Below are 27,998 nucleotides of genomic sequence, written 5' to 3'. Positions count from 1 at the left end.
GAATCCCCCAGAACCCTCAAATCTTTGGCTATGAGCTGCCCATCCGAGAGATGGAGATGGCCCAGCTGACGTGCCGATCCTCTGGCAGCAAGCCAGCTGCCCAGCTCCACTGGAAGAAAGGCAACAAGGAGCTGCAAGGTAGGTGCTGGCTGCAGGGCACCAGGGCATATTGGGAGCCCAGCTCTGGTGAAGCAGCGTAAGGTCTGAACCTTGCAGCTTGGCCCGCAACAGAAGGGGAGAACCTGCCCTTGCTCAGTAAAAATCTGAGGCTGCCCTAGCCCAGGGCCTCAGGCTGGGCACTGCTGTCCCTGGGGCCTAATCGGCCACTGCAGGCGGATGGCACCTTAGTGAAGATCTTTCCCTGGTGCTGAGCCTGCAGAGAGGGAGCTGGCCCCAAGGGCCTGGGGTGGGCAAAGGGGTAAAGCACCACCCAGCTCTGAGACAGACAGAAAACAAAGTAAAATTCACAGTCCCTTTGCAGCATGGCCACGGGCAGCAGCGGGCGGCAGAGTGTCCTGCAGCACTAGGATGCATCGTGAGTCTGCTAAGAAGGGGGAGCAGGAAGGTGGCACAGAGCCTAGTTAGGTAATAATGAGGGCTGGGGAAGAGTGAGGAACCCTAGAGGGACCTGCCCCCATGAGCCAGCGAGGACTCGTTGCCCAAGGCAATGTGTTGTGCCCTGGGGGGAATGACCTGACCTGGGCCCTAAGCCAGGGGACAGCACTCAGTACATTGGAGATGTGGGAGCAGCTCTCTGGTGCCCTGGCCGTTGCTCAGACCCCACATGGGGGGACTATTGGGGCCCTCCAGGAAGAGCAGGGCCGGTACAGTGGGGCTGTTTGAATCTGAGGACACAAGGGTGGGAGGCAACACAACGAGCTGCTCTGAGACGCCAGGTCAGGCTCCAGACATGCCTTCTCATACCATGACCAAGGGGATGCTCAGTGGCACTGCAAAGGAATACTGGTAAGCGCTGTGCCCAGCACACTTTGCCTGTGGCACTCTCTGCCCCAAAGAGGCCCCGGGGGCCCAGAGCCAGGATTCCGGACCAGGCAGACAGGCCAGGATACCTGGTGGAAGGGCTGTGCACCCTCCTGCAGGGCACCAGCCGACCACTAGCCGAGGGGAGCTGGGAGCCGGGTTCTCCCATCACTAGCAGCTCCTGTCCCTTGCTCTGAAGCAACGGGTGCTGGCTAGCATGGCAGGTGGGAGAGGTGCAGATAGGCCCCGTGGGTAAGATGGAGTCACTCCCATGCCCTGTGCAGGCCCCACGCTGATAGCACCTGTTCCTTTGCCCCCCAAAGGCGGGGCCCTCGAGGTGATGGAAGATTCCAACGGGAAAACCTTCACTGTCACCAGCCGCGTTGAGTTCACCGTCACCAAAGAAGACAACGACGTGGATGTGACCTGCACAGTGGATCATGAGTCCCTGCAGAACTCGGAGAGATCCGCAAGCCAGAAACTGCAGGTCTACTGTACGTACAGGACAGCCACGGCGGGGGAGGGGGAGGCATCCGGGGACTGTGCTTGGAGTGTCGTGGGAGCATGACGAGGAGCAGATGAGACTGAAAGGAGGCATGAGCCGGTGACCAGCCCTCCACAGGCACCCCGTGCCTCACACGAACACCCCGCCTATAGCTACATGTCACCCGCACCCGCTCACAGCCCACCCCAACCCCCCACAGCCCACAAACCCCACACACAACAGACACACAGCCCACGGCCTTCTACACCCCGCATAGCCCACTGCTTACCACCTCAAACACAGCCTGACACCCCTGGCACACGGCCTACGGCTTACCACCTCCAACACAGCCCTCTGCCTACTACCTCCCCACACACACAGCCCATGGCCTACCACCCTCCATACACAGCCCACCACTAATCACCGCTACGTCAACAGCGCCAGAACCAGGGGTGAGTGGGGCATGGCCCCCCCACCATGGCCTCCCCATGGGTGTAGTTTGGCCAGGCAGGGAGAAGTGTTACCTCCCCCAAATGCAAGACTTGCACAGGTGCTGTACTTCGCAGCAAGGGAGATGATCACCGTTATCAGTTCCCCTGCCTCAAACTACAGCCTTTACTCTCGCCACTCCACACCTGCCCGAGGCTTGCAGTTTGGGGGGCAATGCCGCCCCCTCACCACCGAACAACACCCATGTTAAAAAGTGGGGAGGCCAGGTCTGGCAGTGGTGGTCCCCCCACTTCTACAATGATTCTGATGCCCTTATCCTATGTGCAAAGATATCCCACCGTTACCGACCCTGACACATACACAGCCCACTGCTAACCACCGCCATGTACACACAGCCCACCATTACCAACTGCATTGCACACACAGCCCACTGCTAACCACCGCCATGTACACACAGCCCACCATTACCAACTGCATTGCACACACAGCCCACTGCTAACCACCGCCATGTACACACAGCCCACCATTACCAACTGCATTGCACACACAGCCCACTGCTAACCACCGCCATGTACACACAGCCCACCATTACCAACTGCATTGCACACACAGTCCACTGCTAACCACCGCCATGTACACACAGCCCACCATTACCAACTGCATTGCACACACAGCCCACTGCTAACCACCGCCATGTACACACAGCCCACCATTACCAACTGCATTGCACACACAGCCCACTGCTAACCACCCTGACGCACACACCGCCAATCACTACCGACCGCGATGCGCACACAGCCCACTGCTAACCACCGCCATGTACACACAGCCCACCATTACCAACTGCATTGCACACACAGTCCACTGCTAACCACCGCCATGTACACGCAGCCCACCATTACCAACTGCATTGCACACACAGTCCACTGCTAACCACCCTGACGCACACACCGCCAATCACTACTGACCGCGATGCGCACACAGTCCACTGCTAACCACCCTGACAAACGCAGAGCCCGCTACTAACCACCCCATACACACACAGCCAATGATAACCAACCTGACTCACATATCCCACTGTTAACAAACCCAATACACACACATCTCACCGTTAACCACCCCATGCACACACAGCCCACCGCTAACCACCCCTACGTGCACACATTCCTGTGCTGCTGCCCCGACGCACACACAGATCACTGCTAGCCACCCTCACACACACACAGGCCACCACTAACCATTTTTTTTGCACACACAGCCCAGAGCTTCACCCCCCGTACACACACAGAGCTCACCGCTAACCACTCCCCCGACACACACAGCCCACTGCTAACCACCCTGATGCACACACAGCACACCACTACCAACCGCGATGCACACACAGACCACTGCTAACCACTCCATACACATACAACCCATTGCTAACCACACTGTCACGCACACAGCCCAGAGCTACCCCCCCACACACAGCCCCGTGCTAGCCACGCCATACACACACATCCCACTGCTACCACCCTGACGCACACACAGCTCACTGCTAACCCCCTACCATGCACACACAGCCTATCCATCCCCTACGCACACACAGCCCACCGCTATCCATCCCCTACGCACACACAGCCCACCGCTATCCATCCCCTACGCACACACAGACCACTGCTAACCCCCACTACGTAGGCACAGCTCACCGCTAACCCCACCCATGCACACACAGCCTGCTGCTAACCATCGCCTACGTACACACAGCCCACTGATAACCCCACTATGTAGACCAGGGGTGGGCAAACTTTTTGGCCCGAGGGCCACATCAGGGAATAGAAATTGTATGGCGGGCCATGAATGCTCACAAAATTGGGGTTGGGATGTGGGCTCTGGGGTGGGGCTGAGGAATTTGGGGTGTAGGAGGGTGCTTTGGGCTGGGATCAAGGGGTTCAGAGGGCAGGAGGGGGATCAGGGCTAGTGCAGGGATGCAGGAAGGGGTGCAGGGTCTGGCTAGAGGTGCAGGCTTTGGGGTGGGGTTGGGGATGAGAGGTTTGGGGTGCAGGAGGGTCTCTGGGCTAGGATCAAGGGGTTTGGAGAGCGGGAGGAGGATCAGGGCTGGGGCAGAGCTGTGGGAAGGGGTCCAGGTTCCCAATGGGGGTGTGGGCTCTGGAGTGGGGCTGGGGATGAGAGGTTTGGGGTGCAGGAGGGTGCTCCAGGCTGGGATCGAGGGGTTTGGAGAGCGGGAGGGGGATCAGGGCTGGGGCAGGGGGCTGGGGTGTGGGGAGATACTCAGGGGTGCAGGCTCCAAGCGGCGCTTACCTCAAGCGGCTCCCGGAACTAGTGTCATGGCCCTTCTCCATCTCCTATGCGGAGACATGGCCAGGTGGCTCTGCACGCTGCGCCATCCGCAAGCACTGCCCCTGCAGCTCCCATTGGAGTGCCGGAGGGGGCCATTGGAGCGCGTAGGAGCCGGAACAGGGCCATGCCACAGCTTCCCAGAGCTTTCCAACCCTGCACCCCAGCTGGAGTGGGGCTGAGCCCCGTAGTGCGGCCTCCTGACCCAGTGACCCAGCCAGAGTGGGGCCGAGCCGGGTGGTGTGGCTCGCAGGCCGGCTTAAAACGGCTCGCAGGCTGGATCCAGCCCGCGGGCCGTAGTTTGCCCACCCCTGATGTAGACACAGCTTACCGCTAACCCTGCCGCACAGTCCGCCACTAACCACTTCATACGTACACACAGCCCACCACTAACCACTCTCTTAGACACATACAGTCCACCACTCACTGTCCCCTATGTGCACACATCCCACCCCAACCACACAGCCCACCACTAACCATCCCCTGCGCACACACACAGCCCACTGCTAACCATCCCCTGCGCACACACACAGCCCACTGCTAACCATCCCCTGCGCACACACACAGCCCACTGCTAACCATCCCCTGCACACACACACAGCCCACTGCTAACCATCCCCTGCACACACACAGCCCACAGCTAACCATCCCCTGCGCACACACACAGCCCACTGCTAACCATCCCCTGCGCACACACACAGCCCACAGCTAACCATCCCCTGCGCACACACACAGCCCACAGCTAACCATCCCCTGCGCACACACACAGCCCACAGCTAACCATCCCCTGCACACACACAGCCCACTGCTAACCATCCCCTGCGCACACACACAGCCCACTGCTAACCATCCCCACGCACACACACAGCCCACAGCTAACCATCCCCTGCGCACACACACAGCCCACTGCTAACCATCCCCACGCACACACACAGCCCACTGCTAACCATCCCCACGCACACACACAGCCCACAGCTAACCATCCCCTGCGCACACACACAGCCCACTGCTAACCATCCCCTGCACACACACACAGCCCACTGCTAATCACCCCCATGCACAAAGAGCCCCCTGCTAATCACTAATACACACACACAGTCCACAGCTAACCCTTCCAGGCAAACACTGAGCCCACCGCTAGCCACCCTCTACATGCCCACACAGCCCACTGCTAACCATCCCCACGCACACACAGCCCACTGCTAACCATCCCCACGCACACACAGCCCACTGCTAACCATCCCCACGCACACACAGCCCACTGCTAACCATCCCCACACACACACACAGCCCACTGCTAACCATCCCCTGCGCACACACACAGCCCACTGCTAACCATCCCCTGCGCACACACAGCCCACTGCTAACCATCCCCTGCGCACACACACAGCCCACTGCTAACCATCCCCTGCGCACACACACAGCCCACAGCTAACCATCCCCTGCACACACACAGCCCACTGCTAACCATCCCCTGCGCACACACACAGCCCACTGCTAACCATCCCCTGCGCACACACACAGCCCACTGCTAACCATCCCCTGCGCACACACACAGCCCACTGCTAACCATCCCCTGTGCACACACACAGCCCACAGCTAACCATCCCCACACACACACACAGCCCACTGCTAACCATCCCCACACACACACAGCCCACTGCTAACCATCCCCACGCACACACAGCCCACTGCTAACCATCCCCACGCACACACACAGCCCACTGCTAACCATCCCCTGTGCACACACACAGCCCACAGCTAACCATCCCCACACACACACACAGCCCACTGCTAACCATCCCCACACACACACAGCCCACTGCTAACCATCCCCACGCACACACAGCCCACTGCTAACCATCCCCTGCGCACACACAGCCCACAGCTAACCATCCCCACACACACACACAGCCCACTGCTAACCATCCCCACGCACACACAGCCCACTGCTAACCATCCCCACGCACACACAGCCCACTGCTAACCATCCCCACGCACACACAGCCCACTGCTAACCATCCCCTGCGCACACACAGCCCACTGCTAACCATCCCCACGCACACACACAGCCCACAGCTAACCATCCCCTGCGCACACACACAGCCCACTGCTAACCATCCCCACGCACACACACAGCCCACTGCTAACCATCCCCTGCGCACACACACAGCCCACTGCTAACCATCCCCTGTGCACACACACAGCCCACTGCTAACCATCCCCACACACACAGCCCACTGCTAACCATCCCCACACACACACAGCCCACTGCTAACCATCCCCTGCGCACACACACAGCCCACAGCTAACCATCCCCTGCGCACACACAGCCCACTGCTAACCATCCCCACGCACACACACAGCCCACTGCTAACCATCCCCACGCACACACACAGCCCACTGCTAACCATCCCCTGCGCACACACACAGCCCACTGCTAACCATCCCCTGTGCACACACACAGCCCACTGCTAACCATCCCCACACACACAGCCCACTGCTAACCACCCCACACACACACAGCCCACTGCTAACCATCCCCTGCGCACACACACAGCCCACAGCTAACCATCCCCTGCGCACACACACAGCCCACAGCTAACCATCCCCTGCGCACACACACAGCCCACAGCTAACCATCCCCTGCACACACACAGCCCACAGCTAACCATCCCCACACACACACAGCCCACTGCTAACCATCCCCTGCGCACACACACAGCCCACAGCTAACCATCCCCACACACACACAGCCCACTGCTAACCATCCCCTGCGCACACACACAGCCCACTGCTAACCATCCCCTGCGCACACACACAGCCCACTGCTAACCATCCCCTGCGCACACACACAGCCCACAGCTAACCATCCCCTGCGCACACACACAGCCCACTGCTAACCATCCCCACACACACACAGCCCACTGCTAACCATCCCCTGCGCACACACACAGCCCACTGCTAACCATCCCCACGCACACACACAGCCCACTGCTAACCATCCCCTGCACACACACAGCCCACTGCTAACCATCCCCTGTGCACACACACACAGCCCACTGCTAACCATCCCCACGCACACACACAGCCCACAGCTAACCATCCCCTGCGCACACACACAGCCCACAGCTAACCATCCCCACGCACACACACAGCCCACTGCTAACCATCCCCACGCACACACTGCCCACTGCTAACCATCCCCTGCGCACACACACAGCCCACTGCTAACCATCCCCTGCGCACACACACAGCCCACTGCTAACCATCCCCTGCGCACACACACAGCCCACTGCTAACCATCCCCACGCACACACACAGCCCACAGCTAACCATCCCCTGCGCACACACACAGCCCACTGCTAACCATCCCCTGCGCACACACACAGCCCACTGCTAACCATCCCCTGCACACACACAGCCCACTGCTAACCATCCCCACGCACACACACAGCCCACTGCTAACCATCCCCTGCGCACACACACAGCCCACTGCTAACCATCCCCTGCGCACACACACAGCCCACTGCTAACCATCCCCTGCACACACACACAGCCCACTGCTAACCATCCCCTGCGCACACACACAGCCCACAGCTAACCATCCCCTGCGCACACACAGCCCACTGCTAACCATCCCCACGCACACACACAGCCCACTGCTAACCATCCCCACGCACACACACAGCCCACTGCTAACCATCCCCTGCACACACACACAGCCCACCGCTAACCATCCCCTGCGCACACACACAGCCCACTGCTAACCATCCCCACGCACACACACAGCCCACAGCTAACCATCCCCTGCGCACACACACAGCCCACTGCTAACCATCCCCACGCACACACACAGCCCACTGCTAACCATCCCCTGCGCACACACACAGCCCACTGCTAACCATCCCCACGCACACACACAGCCCACTGCTAACCATCCCCACGCACACACACAGCCCACTGCTAACCATCCCCTGCGCACACACACAGCCCACTGCTAACCATCCCCTGCGCACACACACAGCCCACTGCTAACCATCCCCTGCGCACACACAGCCCACTGCTAACCATCCCCACGCACACACACAGCCCACTGCTAACCATCCCCACGCACACACACAGCCCACTGCTAACCATCCCCTGCGCACACACACAGCCCACTGCTAACCATCCCCTGCACACACACACAGCCCACTGCTAACCATCCCCTGCGCACACACACAGCCCACAGCTAACCATCCCCTGCGCACACACAGCCCACTGCTAACCATCCCCTGCGCACACACACAGCCCACTGCTAACCATCCCCTGCGCACACACACAGCCCACTGCTAACCATCCCCACACACACAGCCCACAGCTAACCATCCCCTGCGCACACACACAGCCCACTGCTAACCATCCCCTGCGCACACACACAGCCCACTGCTAACCATCCCCTGCGCACACACACAGCCCACTGCTAACCATCCCCTGCGCACACACACAGCCCACTGCTAACCATCCCCACGCACACACACAGCCCACTGCTAACCATCCCCACACACACAGCCCACTGCTAACCATCCCCTGCGCACACACACAGCCCACTGCTAACCATCCCCTGCGCACACACACAGCCCACTGCTAACCATCCCCTGCGCACACACACAGCCCACAGCTAACCATCCCCACACACACACAGCCCACTGCTAACCATCCCCTGCACACACACAGCCCACAGCTAACCATCCCCTGCGCACACACAGCCCACTGCTAACCATCCCCACGCACACACACAGCCCACAGCTAACCATCCCCTGCGCACACACAGCCCACTGCTAACCATCCCCACGCACACACACAGCCCACAGCTAACCATCCCCTGCACACACACAGCCCACTGCTAACCATCCCCTGCACACACACAGCCCACTGCTAACCATCCCCTGTGCACACACACAGCCCACTGCTAACCATCCCCACACACACACAGCCCACAGCTAACCATCCCCTGCACACACACAGCCCACTGCTAACCATCCCCTGCACACACACACAGCCCACTGCTAACCATCCCCTGCGCACACACAGCCCACTGCTAACCATCCCCTGCGCACACACACAGCCCACAGCTAACCATCCCCTGCGCACACACACAGCCCACAGCTAACCATCCCCTGCGCACACACAGCCCACAGCTAACCATCCCCTGCACACACACAGCCCACTGCTAACCATCCCCTGCACACACACACAGCCCACTGCTAACCATCCCCACACACACACAGCCCACAGCTAACCATCCCCTGCACACACACAGCCCACTGCTAACCATCCCCACGCACACACACAGCCCACTGCTAACCATCCCCTGCGCACACACAGCCCACTGCTAACCATCCCCTGCACACACACACAGCCCACTGCTAACCATCCCCACACACACACACAGCCCACTGCTAACCATCCCCTGCGCACACACACAGCCCACAGCTAACCATCCCCTGCGCACACACAGCCCACTGCTAACCATCCCCTGCGCACACACAGCCCACTGCTAACCATCCCCACACACACACACAGCCCACTGCTAACCATCCCCTGCGCACACACACAGCCCACTGCTAACCATCCCCTGCGCACCCACACAGCCCACAGCTAACCATCCCCTGCGCTCCCACACAGCCCACTGCTAACCATCCCCACACACACACACAGCCCACTGCTAACCATCCCCTGCGCACACACACAGCCCACAGCTAACCATCCCCTGCGCACACACACAGCCCACTGCTAACCATCCCCTGTGCACACACACAGCCCACTGCTAACCATCCCCTGCGCACACACACAGCCCACTGCTAACCATCCCCACACACACACAGCCCACAGCTAACCATCCCCTGCGCACACACAGCCCACTGCTAACCATCCCCTGCGCACACACACAGCCCACTGCTAACCATCCCCTGCGCACACACACAGCCCACTGCTAACCATCCCCTGCGCACACACACAGCCCACTGCTAACCATCCCCACACACACACACAGCCCACTGCTAACCATCCCCTGCACACACACACAGCCCACAGCTAACCATCCCCTGCACACACACAGCCCACAGCTAACCATCCCCTGCGCACACACAGCCCACTGCTAACCATCCCCTGCGCACACACAGCCCACAGCTAACCATCCCCACGCACACACACAGCCCACTGCTAACCATCCCCTGCGCACACACACAGCCCACAGCTAACCATCCCCTGCGCACACACACAGCCCACAGCTAACCATCCCCACACACACACACAGCCCACTGCTAACCATCCCCTGCGCACACACACAGCCCACTGCTAACCATCCCCTGCACACACACACAGCCCACTGCTAACCATCCCCACGCACACACACAGCCCACTGCTAACCATCCCCTGCGCACACACACAGCCCACTGCTAACCATCCCCACGCACACACACAGCCCACTGCTAACCATCCCCACGCACACACACAGCCCACTGCTAACCATCCCCTGCGCACACACACAGCCCACTGCTAACCATCCCCACGCACACACACAGCCCACAGCTAACCATCCCCTGCACACACACAGCCCACTGCTAACCATCCCCTGCGCACACACACAGCCCACTGCTAACCATCCCCACGCACACACACAGCCCACAGCTAACCATCCCCTGCGCACACACACAGCCCACTGCTAACCATCCCCTGCGCACACACAGCCCACTGCTAACCATCCCCACACACACACACAGCCCACTGCTAACCATCCCCACGCACACACACACAGCCCACAGCTAACCATCCCCACGCACACACACAGCCCACAGCTAACCATCCCCACGCACACACACAGCCCACAGCTAACCATCCCCACGCACACACACAGCCCACAGCTAACCATCCCCTGCACACACACAGCCCACAGCTAACCATCCCCACGCACACACACAGCCCACAGCTAACCATCCCCACGCACACACACAGCCCACTGCTAACCATCCCCACGCACACACACAGCCCACAGCTAACCATCCCCTGCGCACACACACAGCCCACTGCTAACCTCCCCCTGCGCACACACACAGCCCACAGCTAACCATCCCCTGCGCACACACACAGCCCACTGCTAACCATCCCCTGCGCACACACAGCCCACAGCTAACCATCCCCTGCGCACACACAGCCCACTGCTAACCATCCCCACGCACACACACAGCCCACTGCTAACCATCCCCACGCACACACAGCCCACAGCTAACCATCCCCTGCGCACACACACAGCCCACTGCTAACCTCCCCCTGCGCACACACACAGCCCACAGCTAACCATCCCCTGCGCACACACACAGCCCACTGCTAACCATCCCCTGCGCACACACAGCCCACAGCTAACCATCCCCTGCGCACACACAGCCCACTGCTAACCATCCCCACGCACACACACAGCCCACTGCTAACCATCCCCTGCGCACACACACAGCCCACTGCTAACCATCCCCACGCACACACACAGCCCACTGCTAACCATCCCCTGCGCACACACAGCCCACTGCTAACCATCCCCACACACACACACAGCCCACAGCTAACCATCCCCTGCGCACACACAGCCCACTGCTAACCATCCCCACACACACACACAGCCCACAGCTAACCATCCCCTGCGCACACACAGCCCACTGCTAACCATCCCCTGCGCACACACAGCCCACTGCTAACCATCCCCACACACACACACAGCCCACTGCTAACCATCCCCACGCACACACACAGCCCACTGCTAACCATCCCCTGCGCACACACAGCCCACTGCTAACCATCCCCACGCACACACACAGCCCACAGCTAACCATCCCCTGTGCACACACACAGCCCACTGCTAACCATCCCCACGCACACACACAGCCCACTGCTAACCATCCCCTGTGCACACACACAGCCCACTGCTAACCATCCCCACACACACACACAGCCCACTGCTAACCATCCCCTGCGCACACACACAGCCCACTGCTAACCATCCCCTGCGCACACACACAGCCCACTGCTAACCATCCCCTGCGCACACACACAGCCCACTGCTAACCATCCCCTGCGCACACACACAGCCCACTGCTAACCATCCCCTGCGCACACACACAGCCCACTGCTAACCATCCCCACGCACACACACAGCCCACTGCTAACCATCCCCTGCACACACACAGCCCACTGCTAACCATCCCCTGCGCACACACACAGCCCACTGCTAACCATCCCCTGCGCACACACAGCCCACAGCTAACCATCCCCTGCGCACACACAGCCCACTGCTAACCATCCCCTGCGCACACACACAGCCCACTGCTAACCATCCCCTGCGCACACACAGCCCACAGCTAACCATCCCCTGCGCACACACACAGCCCACTGCTAACCATCCCCTGCGCACACACACAGCCCACTGCTAACCATCCCCTGTGCACACACACAGCCCACAGCTAACCATCCCCTGCGCACACACACAGCCCACTGCTAACCATCCCCACGCACACACACAGCCCACAGCTAACCATCCCCTGCACACACACAGCCCACTGCTAACCATCCCCTGCGCACACACAGCCCACTGCTAACCATCCCCTGCGCACACACAGCCCACTGCTAACCATCCCCACGCACACACACAGCCCACTGCTAACCATCCCCACGCACACACACAGCCCACAGCTAACCATCCCCTGCACACACACAGCCCACAGCTAACCATCCCCTGCGCACACACACAGCCCACTGCTAACCATCCCCTGTGCACACACACAGCCCACTGCTAACCATCCCCACACACACACAGCCCACTGCTAACCATCCCCACACACACACAGCCCACTGCTAACCATCCCCACGCACACACAGCCCACTGCTAACCATCCCCTGCGCACACACACAGCCCACTGCTAACCATCCCCACACACACACAGCCCACTGCTAACCATCCCCACACACACACAGCCCACTGCTAACCATCCCCTGTGCACACACACAGCCCACTGCTAACCATCCCCACACACACACAGCCCACTGCTAACCATCCCCACACACACACAGCCCACTGCTAACCATCCCCTGCACACACAGCCCACTGCTAACCATCCCCACGCACACACACAGCCCACTGCTAACCATCCCCTGCGCACACACACAGCCCACAGCTAACCATCCCCTGCGCACACACAGCCCACTGCTAACCATCCCCACGCACACACACAGCCCACAGCTAACCATCCCCTGCGCACACACACAGCCCACTGCTAACCATCCCCACACACACACACAGCCCACAGCTAACCATCCCCTGCGCACACACACAGCCCACTGCTAACCATCCCCTGTGCACACACACAGCCCACTGCTAACCATCCCCTGTGCACACACACAGCCCACTGCTAACCATCCCCACACACACACAGCCCACTGCTAACCATCCCCTGTGCACACACACAGCCCACTGCTAACCATCCCCTGTGCACACACACAGCCCACTGCTAACCATCCCCTGCGCACACACACAGCCCACAGCTAACCATCCCCTGCGCACACACAGCCCACTGCTAACCATCCCCACGCACACACACAGCCCACAGCTAACCATCCCCACGCACACACACAGCCCACTGCTAACCATCCCCACACACACACACAGCCCACAGCTAACCATCCCCTGCGCACACACACAGCCCACAGCTAACCATCCCCACGCACACACACAGCCCACTGCTAACCATCCCCTGTGCACACACACAGCCCACTGCTAACCATCCCCACACACACACACAGCCCACTGCTAACCATCCCCACACACACACAGCCCACTGCTAACCATCCCCACGCACACACACAGCCCACAGCTAACCATCCCCTGCACACACACACAGCCCACTGCTAACCATCCCCTGCGCACACACAGCCCACTGCTAACCATCCCCTGCGCACACACACAGCCCACTGCTAACCATCCCCTGTGCACACACACAGCCCACTGCTAACCATCCCCACACACACACAGCCCACTGCTAACCATCCCCTGCGCACACACACAGCCCACAGCTAACCATCCCCTGCGCACACACACAGCCCACTGCTAACCATCCCCTGCGCACACACAGCCCACAGCTAACCATCCCCTGCGCACACACACAGCCCACTGCTAACCATCCCCACGCACACACACAGCCCACAGCTAACCTCCCCCTGCGCACACACACAGCCCACTGCTAACCATCCCCACGCACACACACAGCCCACTGCTAACCATCCCCTGTGCACACACAGCCCACTGCTAACCATCCCCACGCACACACACAGCCCACTGCTAACCATCCCCTGCGCACACACAGCCCACTGCTAACCATCCCCTGTGCACACACACAGCCCACAGCTAACCATCCCCTGCGCACACACACAGCCCACTGCTAACCATCCCCTGTGCACACACAGCCCACAGCTAACCATCCCCTGTGCACACACACAGCCCACTGCTAACCATCCCCACGCACACACACAGCCCACTGCTAACCATCCCCTGCGCACACACACAGCCCACAGCTAACCATCCCCTGCGCACACACACAGCCCACTGCTAACCATCCCCACGCACACACACAGCCCACTGCTAACCATCCCCTGCGCACACACACAGCCCACTGCTAACCATCCCCTGTGCACACACACAGCCCACTGCTAACCATCCCCTGTGCACACACACAGCCCACTGCTAACCATCCCCACGCACACACACAGCCCACTGCTAACCATCCCCACACACACACAGCCCACTGCTAACCATCCCCACACACACACAGCCCACTGCTAACCATCCCCACACACACACACAGCCCACTGCTAACCATCCCCTGCACACACACACAGCCCACTGCTAACCATCCCCACACACACACACAGCCCACTGCTAACCATCCCCTGCGCACACACACAGCCCACTGCTAACCATCCCCTGCGCACACACACAGCCCACTGCTAACCATCCCCTGTGCACACACACAGCCCACTGCTAACCATCCCCTGTGCACACACACAGCCCACTGCTAACCATCCCCACGCACACACACAGCCCACTGCTAACCATCCCCACGCACACACACAGCCCACTGCTAACCATCCCCACGCACACACAGCCCACAGCTAACCATCCCCACGCACACACAGCCCACTGCTAACCATCCCCACGCACACACAGCCCACTGCTAACCATCCCCACGCACACACACAGCCCACTGCTAACCATCCCCTGCGCACACACACAGCCCACTGCTAACCATCCCCTGTGCACACACACAGCCCACTGCTAACCATCCCCACACACACACAGCCCACTGCTAACCATCCCCTGTGCACACACACAGCCCACTGCTAACCATCCCCACACACACACACAGCCCACTGCTAACCATCCCCACGCACAAAGTGCTTACTGCTAACCAACGCTATGTACACACAGCCCACTGCTAACCCCCCCCCACACACACGCGCACCACTAACTGTTCCCCATGTACAAACACAGCCCACCGCTACGCCCCCACCACGACTCCAGACACACACACGTCCCACCGCTAACCACCCATACACAGACATACAGCCCACTGCTAACCCCCCCATCCACACACAGCTCACCAGTAACCACTTCCTAAGCACACACAGCCCAATGCTAACCACCCTCAACACACACACTGCCCACTACTAACCAACTTGATCAACACCCCCCCACACTAATTACTCCCACTCACACAAAGCCCACCACTAACCACCCCCTACACGCACACACAGCCTACCGCTAACCCCCCGAAAGACACACAGTCCTCTCCTAATCACTAATACGCAAACAGCCCTCCACTAACCATCCCTACGTACACACAGCCCACTGATGAGCACTAATACTCACAATTACAGCTACCACTATCCTCCCATGCACAAACACACAGCCCACCATTAACCACCAACATGCACACACATCCCATCACTAACCACCGCTGCATACACACAGCTCACCACTAACCAATCCCTATGCACACACAGCCCACAGCTTAACCCCTCTACACAGCCGCAGCCCACAGCTTAACCCCCCTACCTAGACACAGCCCATCAATGACACCCCCAAGCACACGCAGCCCACAGCTAACCACTCAATGCATGTACACATCCTACCACTAACCACCCTGACGCACACACAGCTCTCCACTTACCACCCCAACACTGTAACGTTCCCCTCTTGTGTTATCTGGACCGGTGATCTGCTAGGCCACTCCAAGCCTTGACTCTAGGAGCCAGCCTTACCCTGCTGTGAGAACCCCCACTCCTGGGCGGTTCACGCACAGACTACTTACAAGCGAATGACACTAGCCAATATCTCCATTCCCAGACACAACCCTAGGAACCTCCATCTTGCAGTGTCCAGTTATGACCGTTGGACACTGCAATCTTATATGAGTTCGTCAATTTAACGAAGAAATTGATGTGTGCCAGGCTTGTTATCCCAAGGGGAGCCTCTGACACACTTCAAACCAAACACACTGCCTCAGGTAGAATAAACAATGAAATGTATTAACTATAAAGACAGATTTTAAGTGATTACAAGTCAAAGCATAACAAGTCAGATTTGGTCAAATGAAATAAAAGCAAAACGCATTCTAAGCTGATCTTAACACTTTCAATGTCCTTACAAACTTAGATGCTTCTCACCACAGGCTGGCTGGTTGTTCTTCAGCCAGGCTCTCCCCTTTGGTCAGCACTTCAGTCGCTTGGTGTGGTGTCTGTAGATTTAGGTGGAAGAGAGAGAGTGAGCATGGCAAACTTCTCTCCCTTTTATCATGTTCTTTCTTCCCTCTTGGTTTTGCCCCCGCCCCCCACCTTCAGAGTCAGGTGAGCATTACCTCATCGCAGTTCCAAATTGACCAAAGGAAGGGCAGTGACTCCCTGGAGGGTCTAACAGATTCTTTTGTTGCTGCCGAGGCCAGCGTCCATTGTTCCTGTGAGGCTGGGCTGGGTTTGTCCCATACCTCCTCTCATGACATGTGAACTGGCTCTCTGTTCTTGGAGAGTTTTTGCATGGGCTTGCTTTAAGCCATGAGGATACATTTTCAGCCTCATAACTATATACATGAAATTTATAACCTATAACCTTACTATAACATTACTGTAACAATTACTATAACATCACTATAACAACCATGCTCAGTGCATCATGAGCCTTCCGAAGACACCCAACATGATAATCTTTGTATTGGATACCACACAGTCATTTTATAAATATGAACATGGGGGTGTCGGGTGTTCCCCCAAGGTACAGAGCGTCACAGACACACACACACACACATCTCACTGCTAATCACTGCTATGCACACACATCCCACTGTTACCGTCCCCAGTGCACACACAGCCCACTGCTAACCAGCCCCTATGCACACACAGATCACCACTAACCCCCACTACACAGACACAGCTCACTGCTAACCCCACCCACCCATACACAGCTTGCCACTAACCATCGCCTACGCAAACGCATCCCACCGCTAACCCCCATTATGTAGACACAGCCCACCACTCACCACCCTCCTATACACACACAGCCCACCGCTAACCACCCCACGGACACACACAGCCCACCGCTAACCACCCCTACGCATACATATCTCATCGCTATCCACCCCATGCACACACACAGTCCACCGCTAACCACCCCATGCACACACAGCCAACTGCTAACCACCCTTGTACACACACACAGTCCACCGCTAACCACCCCATGCACACACAGCCAACTGCTAACCACCCTTGTACACACACACAGTCCACCGCTAACCACCCCATGCACACACAGCCAACTGCTAACAGCCCTTGTGCACACACACAGTCCACTGCTAACCACCCCATGCACACACAGCCAACTGCTAACAGCCCTTGTACACACACACAGTCCACCGCTAACCACCCCATGCACACACAGCCAACTGCTAACAGCCCTTGTGCATATACTAATCCCCCGCTAAATATCCCTTACACACATACTCAGCCCACCGCTAACAACCCACTATATGCACACTCAGCCCACCGCTAACCACCCCTACGCACACACACATGGCATCGCTAAACACCCTGTACACGCACACAGCCCACCGCTAACCACCCCTACGCGCACACACAACCCAGCCCACCATTAACCACCCCTTCACACTCACATCCCACCACTAACCCCTCCATACACACACAGAGCCCAATGCTAACCAATCCCTCAAAAACGCAGCCCACCACTAACCACCCCATACGCACAGCCCAACACTAACGCCCGCCACGCACACACAGCTTACCGCTAAGCACCCCCTACATACGCACATCCCACTGCGGGTGTAGGGAGGGAGGGGCATGCTGCGGGTGAATGGTGGGAAGGGCACGCTGTGGGCATGTGGAGAGAGGGTCACACTGCAGGTGTGTGGCAGGAGGGGCCCGCTGCAGGTGTAGGGAAGGAGGGAGGTACACAGTATTGGTGTGCGGTGGGGGGAACAAGCATTGGTGTTTAGAGGGAGGGGCATGCTGCCGATGTTTGGAAGGAGAGGCATGCTGTGGGTGTAGGGAGGGAGGGGGACGCTGCAGGTGTAGGGAAGGAGGGAGGTACACAGTATTGGTGTGCGGTGGGGGGAACAAGCATTGGTGTTTAGAGGGAGGGGCATGCTGCCGATGTTTGGAAGGAGAGGCATGCTGTGGGTGTAGGGAGGGAGGGGGACGCTGCAGGTGTAGGAAGAGAAGGGCACGCTGTGGGTTTATGGAGGGAGGGGCACGCTGCAGCTGAAACGAGGGAGGGACAAGCTCAGGGTGTAGTGAGGGACATGCCATGGTTGTGGTGGGAGGGGCACCGTGGGCGGGAGAAGGGGCAGCACAGAACGTGCTCCAGAATTTTGATTTTTACCTTTCTCTTTTTTCCCTCTCTCCAGTTAAGCCAACAGCAACGATCGAGCCAGACCCCCCCTACCCTAGGGAGGGCGAGGAGCTGCGGCTGCAGTGTGAAGTCCAGGGCAATCCGATGTAAGCGTCTACCCCTCCCCAGCCCCTCTGGCTCCCGTCCTCTCCTGCAGGGCTGCTTGCAGCACCCCTCATAGCTCTCTTCACCGGGCTACAGCCTTGCTGCTAGGGCCTGTCCCGGGGGTGCTGCAGCTCCTGCCAGTTCAGTGGGATGCAGTCAGGCCTTTGTCACAGTCTGCAAGGGCCTCGGGGACCGTGGGGGAAGCTCCCCTGGGAAATGGAAGCTGCTGTAATGAATTCCTAGCTGGGCTGACCTCTGAAGCCAGCATCTGCTGCTGCATGGGTGTATGCCCCTCGGGGAAGCGCCCCTTGCCTTTCACTAACCCCTGTCCTCTTAGCCCCCAGGAGTTCCTGTGGACGAAGGAGGGCAGCGATGTTCCCCTACGTCCAAACACCAACCGTGTCCTCACCCTCCCCTTCCTCAACAAGAGCGACAGTGGCACCTATATCTGCATGGCCACCAGCACCATGGGTAGCGTTGTAGTGAGGTACAACCTGGACATCAATGGTAAGCATTGGGCACCAGACAGGGGGTGGAGCGCCTGCTTGCTGCCTCCTCCCCTCTCCGGGGACTAGCACCCAAACCTCGCCTTGCACTCGGCTCCCCGGAGCCTCTGCGATATGCTGCCAAGTACAGTGGAGTTGTCCCTCTGTGGGGCTCATCCCCCACTGCTGGAGCCATGTGATGTGTGCCCCTGGGTTTGTGCCGCACACTCCCTGCGGGGAGCCCCAGTGTGTTGGGAACACCCCTGGCGGGGAGCTCTGGGTATATTGGGAACACCCCCTGCTGGGGAGCCCCAGGCGCATTGGGAACGACCCTTGCTGGGGAGCCCAGGGTTTGTTGGGAACACCCCTACCGGGGAGCCCCAATGTCTTGGGAACACCCCTTGCTGGGGAGCTCTAGGTGTCTTGGGAACACCCCTATCCGGGGAGCAGTGTGTTGGGTACGCCCACTGCCAGGGGTGATGCTCTTTGGAAGTACACTGCAGTGTCCCACGGACGGACCCAGCATGGACCTAGCCAACTGCAGATGCTGAGCCTCAGGGGGCTTGTCTCTGAGCTCCTGCAGCTGCTTCTTTGGCACAGGCTCCGTGAAGCTGCTGCTGCCTCCTCCAACCTGTTCCTCTTTTCTTCCTTCTCTGGTATTTCTCTGCTGTTCTCCCCTCCCTACTCCCCACTCTCCCCCTGGATCACTCCTCACTGCGCTTCTATGCTCACTCTTCCCTCCTTCTCTCCTGTTCATTTGCTCCCCTCCCTCCCCACTGGCTCCTCGGGCCCCCCATACAGAGCAGGAGGGGAGCAGATTGCCTCTCCAGAGCCCTGCAGGAGCTGATGGGTGTTGCTTGGCTGGGGAGCCCATGTGCAGGAGGAGGGAGCACAGCTTGTGGGGAGCTGGGAAGAGAGCCACGCAGCCTGGGCTGGGTTCAGTCATTATCCGCTGCTGTAAGGACAAGAGATGAACTGGGGCAGGGAGGGGGCTGGTCTGCTCAGCTACCCACCTGTGGATAGTGATATGGGAAGAGGGCAGCCAGCAATGGGGAGGAAAAGCTGGCCCTGAATGTCAGGGACTACAATAGCTGGAAACACCCTGCTGGTCCCTTCTAGAGTATCCCCGGGGCAGTGCAGGACTAGCTCTGTAGGAAGTTTGGAGGTGTTTGTCTAGTCTCATGGGATGGGACTCCCACCTGTCCCCTAGCCAGATCCACCCGCACACTCTCAGAAGGATCTCCCGAAGTTTCAGATCGCTCTCCCCCTCTGGGATGGCAGCCCACTGCTCCGAGCTGCACCCTGTGTGGGATACTGAACTGAGTGTGCCCTCTCTCTTATGGTTGTTAACACCCTGCACATGTTCACAGGCTGAACTCCCTGGTTTTCCGCCCTCCTCTCCCAGAACAGATGGACCAGATTTGCCCATTACTTGGGGTACACTCAATTATTAGAGTTACTCTTCAGGCAGCGGGGCGGGGGGGTGTCTGTAATTCTATCCATGTACTGCTTGTGTCACTTGTGTTCTCATGGAGCTCTACTTCTCCCTTCTGCAAGTTCCCTCACAGTGGAGCCTGCAGGACCTAGGTTTCCCAGGGCTGGGTTCTTCCAGCCCCAGAATCAGAAGAACACACACATTAACAGAGCGCGTCTGAGAGGACCGGGTTAATCAGCACTCCCACACTGACCTCTTATATGCCCCTGAACTCAGCAGGCTGAGTCGAGCAGCACTTCCAAGCTGCCACCCTCATATATCCCAGGTTCAGCTCGTCCCTATCCCCACTTTCTCGTTATAATTGTTCTGGTAGTAGCCCACTTGATGAGCAAACCCCACAGGATTTTTGGGTGCTGCAGGGATCTTCAGCTTAAGTACAAGGAGCGTTGCGAAAGAGAAAGAGAGAGAGAGAGAGAGAGAGAGGAAAGCAACCAGCTTAACCACGAAAGTTATTTATTGCCAGGTAATAACCGTACAAGGGGAGCCAAACAAACAAAACAGTTACAATATTAAATCTAACTTAATGAAGTCCCAATGGAACTGATGCAGATGTTGGATACAAACATCCGAGCACTTACTTGAGTATTGGTAGGGAAACAACAATGGTTCAAGGGAGAACACTAGATTTGTTTATGGGTAAACTGATGGCTCAAGGGAGGATACCAAAGTTGTTTTGTTCAGGCTAGACAATAGGAACTGCTCATTCTTGGCTATCGGCCGTGTTCCTTCAAGGGAGCTCACAATGCAATTAGGCAGGTTCAGTATTTTGGATACCAATAAAGGATTTATTACTAGAATTGGTCTGATAACTACTGAGCTGGGTGTGTGCAGGTGTGGGTTCATTAACAGCTGGAGCAGAGATCCCCCAGAGTTCAGTGCAGTTCTTGCCTTATAATCTCTCTTCTCCATTCTGTATGCTAATGGGGATGCCTTCCTGTCCCATCCTTGATGCAAATGAGGCTAGGGAAGTTTCCTTAATCCCGTCACCCTTGTGCGGAGGGGTTTAGGTGTGTCTTCCACTGTCTTTTCATTCCTTTTTGTAAGCCAATTTAGGGCCAGATGTTCAAAAAAGCCTGACTCCTCCCAGCTCCCATTGACAACAAAGGAGGCTTAGCCCCAGCCCCATGGAGAATAATGGGCTGCTGAGCCCTTGGTAACTTCAGCCCTTCATCTCTTCCCCTAACTGAGTCTTCCCAGCCCCAGATCATTTCTCTGAGCTGTCCAGAACTGAACAGTCTCCCTGGCACAGCCACCGTCCCATAGAGCCCCTAGGGTGTAATCCCTCTGTTCCTGCTCCAGTGCATTAGCAGCTCATGTATAACCTGCTCCTCGAGCCCCCCATGCAGAGCAGGAGGGGAGCAGATTGCCTGCAGCCCCATGGAGAATTGCCGGCTGCCCTGGATTCTCTTCCCATGGGTATTCAGGCTGCTGTGGTTTTTTCACTTGCTGCACGTGCTGCATTTCCAAGACATTGCTACTGCTATTCCCTGCCTATGTTTAATGAGTCAGTGTGCTCTGCAAGTGGAACAGAGCTATGTACCGTTCAGGGTTCTGATTATGATCACTCTAATCTCCTGCTGCCTTGGGATCTGTTCTGTGTCCCCACTGGTGTTTCCAGCTCCTCCTAGTGGGGGTTGTTGGTGAATTTCATGGCTGTGCAGCCCCCTCCAAGACCAGCAGGGCCTGGCTTTCAAGCGCTCTCAGGGACACATGTTTGAAAGTGCTTGGTACAGAGCCGCTCCCACTGTGACATCCAGGGCTGGATTCTCAGGAGCTGAGTACCACCAAACGTGTGCAGCACGCTTAGCTCTTTAGAAATGTGGCCCTGATTCTGCATGCTGACTACTTCTGGAAATCTGCTTCTTTCTGTGACCTCCCATCCATCCATCCCTGGTTCCCAGCACAGTTCTATCTCATGGTCCATTATTGTGAATTGGCTGGGTTATTTTGGCAATTCTTCCTCCAGTTTTCAGCAACTCCCGAGTCAATCTGAGCGACTGAGGTGAGCAGAGGTTCCGTGTGACAGGAAACCAAACTCCAGATATGCGGCAGCTCCAGTACCATCTCCTCTTTTGCTGCCTACTGTAGAATTCTAGCCAAAAAAACAAAATCAAGTTTGTCTCTTCTCCATCATTCTCAGTCAGCTCCCAGTGCTGCTTATTGCTCACCGCCTCGGTATCCTCCATGCACAGATTGAGGGAGCTTTCACTTTAATAGTCCATCATTTTGTAAGGGGCAGAGGGTCAAAGTGAACTGACTGTAATGCCAGGATTGCTGTTGATCTTTTCTAAAAAACTAGCACCCGCCCCCTGGAACCTTCCTAACTCTCCAGGACTTTTCTTTACTGCTCTGGCATGTAAGTCCATTAGCTCGTCCCTGTGCCTCCCTGGGACTCACATTGTCCCGATATTGATACATCGCCCATTTGCCTATCTTCACATTTTTCATGGACTCTCTTGCTAGTTTTCTATCCGAAACTTCCTCAATTCATTTGTCCCCATTCCTCATCCATATGTTGCTTGGTACAGAGAGCTTTCTGATAGGTGCTCAGTGTCTCGGTCAGATTTCATTCCCTTTCGCACTGACTCATGTCTCTGCTGCACCCTCTCTCTTCGTCTTCCCCCCGACATTTGTGGCAAAAGCCCCTCCTTCCCCCTTGGCAGAGTTAGCTCCATCCTCTCCTTTCTTTTCTCCCTAGGAGCCTTATTGGATTCTGTTGGCTTTTGATGGTTGTTTGCTTTCCACTCCCTCCATTTCCAAAGCAAGTGACTTCCCCACCTCTGAAGCCAACTGACCATGTCTTGTTCCTTCTCCAAGGGATCAGAGTCTCGGGGAGCTCCTCAGTCACCGCCACCGCCCCGTGTGCACTCTGATGTGCTCTTCCATTGGACTGTGCTTGCTAGATTTCTGGAGTCCCCAAATGTGCTTTTCCACACTGAATGCCCCTGCCTTGCTGCATGTGGTGAGCCCTTTATGCTGTGTTCTGGCAGACCAGGGTTACTGGTCCCTGGCCTCCCTTTTATTCTCTCTCAGTCAATTTCTTCATATCAGCAGATCTAGGATGGCTTCTTCTCTGAATGGATTCTCCAGTATCCAAGTTTCAGCGTAGCAGCCATGTTAGTCTGTATCCACAAAAAGAAAAGGAGTATTTGTGGCACCTTAGAGACTAACAAATTTATTTGAGCATAAGCTTTCATGAGCTACAGCTCACTTCATCGGATGCAACATGAAAAGTGATGAAGTGAGCTCTAGCTCATGAAAGCTTATGCTCAGATAAATTTGTTAGTCTCTAAGGTGCCACAAATACTCCTTTTCTTTTTTCCAGTATCCAGGTCATTGAAGTCCTAGGAATGTGGACTGGTGCTGAGTTAGCTTAATCATCTCCCAGAAGAGACCAGGAGAGGTAACCCCCCAGGAGCAGAGCTCCCAATAGTTTGAGTTCCCCGGGTGCTGGAGCTTGTCCCTGTTTGAGTCGCATACTGTCTGCAGCCGAGCAGAGCAATCCCTTCCTTCGTTGTTATCAAGTGCAGATCACAGGGGCTTCAGACCTGGTTCAGACCCAGCTGCCAGCACCCTGTGCCTCCTTTACATCACAGTGAGTCCCGCTCACACTGGGTACCCACAACTCACTGGGGTAAGTGACTACACAAGGTGCTTGGCAGTTGAGAACTGGACACAAATCTTGGGGCATATTTTGCAAAGCTTGTAGGAAAGCAGCAGTGGAGTCTGCACCAGGAGACTGTAACATGGCCAGTGTATCAGCTGCTCACATGCCTTGCGGGGGAGTCAGTGGGGAGAAGGGCTCCCTGGGGGGATGCAGACTCCCTCAGCAACCCCACCACAGAACAGGCTCTGGTTTTGCCCGTTCCAATCTCCCTGTTTGGCCCCTGCACGCAGATCCCAAACACACATTTGCCAGTGCCTTGCACTGCCGAGAGTCCTGCTCACTGGAGTATTAATAAATGAGCCAAAGGTGTTAACTTCACTGAGTCACTGTCTGACACTAACAGTGCTAAACAGGGTCCAGGGGGTTGGTATCCAGAGACCTCAGCCTGCTTTGTCCCTGGGCAAACACACCATTAAACATCCCTTTAGCCTTCTATTAATGTACAGAAAAGAAGGGAAACAGTTGAAACCTTTACCATGTAAAATATGAAGTCAGGCTGGCATTGTAACAGCATCGCTAGATCCCTTTCCCTTCAGCTGGACAGTTTTTAGAATGGAAACCCCCACCCCCATGCTGTTTGACAGTCTCTTAGACCAGGGTTTCTCAACCTGTGGGTCGGGACCCAAAATTGGGTCACCAGAATGTTTCAAAGGGTTGAGTGGCAGCTCCTGTGTGTCCCCTGGGGCTGGCTGGGCTCACCTCCTTGCTCCAGGCACTGCAACCTCTGGCTCTCAGCACCACTCAGGTTTGGCCCAGCCATCATGATGACGGGAGTCCAGGTAGGCCAAATTTGAGTGAGTGGCACTGCAACCCCAAGAGCCAGATCACAACTCCACTCACGCAGATTTGGTCTAGTCAGGGGGGCGGGGCCAAACCTCAGCTGTGCTGCAGTCCCAGAGGTTGCAATGCCCAGAGTGGAGAGGCAAGTCCAGCCAGCCCCACAGCCCAGGAGCTGCACTGTGGGGTGAGTGCCAGGCAGGACGCAACTCTTTTGGGAGGGGAGGCAGGATCCGACTGAAAGCACCCCACGGCCAAGGGTTACCATATTTCAAGTTCCGAAATAGAGGACACTGCCAGGGGGAGGGAGAGTTGAAGAGGGGGTATAGTTTCTATGGCAGAACCATCCCATCCCACCCTTATTTCTGCTCTGCTGCAGAGCGGCAGCGCTGTCTTCAGAGCTGGGTGCCCTGTTAGCAGCCGCTGCTCTCCAGAAGGCAAGGGGAAAGGACGAGCAAGGAAAAATCATGGACATTTGTTCGTATTTCAAAAATCCACCCAGACGGAGGTTGGAGGACCAGAACAGAGGTCATGTCCGGGAAAACCCAGACATATGGTAACCCTACCAGGGCCTCTGCCTCCAGACTATTTACTGGGTTGCAGCAGGCCATAAACATTTGCAAATGGGTCTGGAGCCCAAAAAGGTTGAGAACTACTGACATAGGTGGTATCAAAGATGGTGGTAACGATCATCCCAGGTGGTGTTTGGGATTCAGCTGGAGCCGGAGGGGTGGCCATGTCATCTGGGTCCCTTGCGCTGGCCCGGTGTGGTCAAGACACTTCTTGGGATCAGGATCTGCCCTGGAGTCCCAGGAAGCCCTGGGCATGGCAGCCATGATGGTGAAGTTCACTCCAGGACCCTCTGTCCTTCCCTTCTGTTCTTCTTTTTGTTCTTTCCTTCCCACAAAATCTCGTTCTTTTAAGGACTCAAAAAGGGAGTGATGGATGGAATAGCTCCTCCCCTCGTTATTTTGTCCCCCAGTTAGGCCTCATTTCTGACGTATCAGTTTTGGCTCATTCATTTCCTGCTCCACATCTCCTGTTTTTAACCATGTAATTTCAACACAATCCTTGACTTATATTAACTAGGCCTTTTTGTCTGGACTAATTCAACTATTCTGTCTCCCTTCGTACCTTTCCCCATCAGTGTGAGTCATTATAGGGTATTGTAACAACTTATGAACTTCTACAGTCATTTCACAGTTGAGCTCACAATTTGGGTCAATATGTAGGCCCAGTTGTTACAACACCATGCCACATAGTGATCCAGAGGCAGCCCCTCATGCACTTCCTTAGCTCCTGCCCGAGGGGACACTCCTGCGTTACACTGAGAGCCGGACAAGGGCATGCCCGGAAAGCTTCAGTGAAATGCCAAAGAGATGCCTGGCAAATGCTTCATTGGGCTGCTAGGCCCATCACAGACATAGACTGAGAGCTACCAGAACTCATAACACCCAGGGCTCCTAAGCAGAAGCTAACAGGGCTATACTGCCTGAAGGGCACAGAGCCAGGATGAAGGGAGGCAGGGAGGGGCATATGGGCAGGGGCATGTGGAGGTTGTGTGAGGCTGAGTAAGGGCACTAGAGGGGCAGGTGCAGACCAAGGGGGAAGAGCACCAAGTGAGGGCTCTTTTCCATGGATCCAGACCATGGAGTTCAACTTTACAATGGTTATAGCCAGAGCCAGCTGGGGCAGTGAGTGGAAGAGGAGGAGCACAGCGAAGAGGAAAAGGCCCCGGGCAGCGAGGGGAAGGGGGAAGGGTCCCGGGCAGTGAGGGGAAGCGGAAGGGCACGGGCAGCAAGGAGAAGTGGAGGGGCCTGGGGAAGAGGAAAAGGCCCGTCCATGTGGGCAGCAGAGGAGAGCAATGGCTGGGAAGGAGTCTTCATGTGGAATTGGCAATGAATATGACAGCCACAGAACAGCAGATGGCAGGGGCTGCCTCCCCTCCCCCAGGAAGGCAAGAGGGAGAAGAAGTCAAATAAGAAGGGGTTGAGGCTGGGAGGAGCCTGTAAGGAAGGAGGGGTGGAGCTAAGCAAAGGCCAAACGGCACTGACGCACCCCCATATTGGGTCGCTGCTATACATTGTATAGCTCCCAGGATCAGGGCCCTTGTGCTGGCGCTGACCAAGCACACATTCTTTTGGGAAGAGCTCACAATCTTCATCTGAACCTGTGACAGTAGGGGCCTGAACCTGTGACAGCAGTGGGGGGCACTGGCAGAGCACTGGGGGGAGCCC

The 27,998-nt window shown here is 57.1% G+C and overlaps 1 protein-coding gene across 3 annotated transcripts in view; it reads left to right on the top strand.

Moving 5' to 3' along the window:
- The window catches only part of CADM3 (cell adhesion molecule 3), a 152,798-nt gene that overhangs the window by 103,974 nt on the left and 20,826 nt on the right, over nt 1-27,998 (top strand). For all 3 annotated transcript variants that reach the window (XM_073322545.1, XM_073322543.1, XM_073322544.1), the window contains 4 exons: nt 1-138; nt 1,305-1,475; nt 19,249-19,339; nt 19,675-19,844. In XM_073322545.1, coding sequence (XP_073178646.1) covers nt 1-138; nt 1,305-1,475; nt 19,249-19,339; nt 19,675-19,844 — 570 coding nt within the window. The remainder of the gene's footprint in view (nt 139-1,304; nt 1,476-19,248; nt 19,340-19,674; nt 19,845-27,998) is intronic.

The sequence above is a fragment of the Lepidochelys kempii genome, chromosome 24, assembly GCF_965140265.1.
Source record: "Lepidochelys kempii isolate rLepKem1 chromosome 24, rLepKem1.hap2, whole genome shotgun sequence".
Classification (NCBI taxonomy): Eukaryota; Metazoa; Chordata; order Testudines; family Cheloniidae; genus Lepidochelys; species Lepidochelys kempii.
The sequence above is the reverse complement of the archived record's forward strand: the minus strand, read 5'-3'. Positions and strand labels throughout refer to the sequence as shown.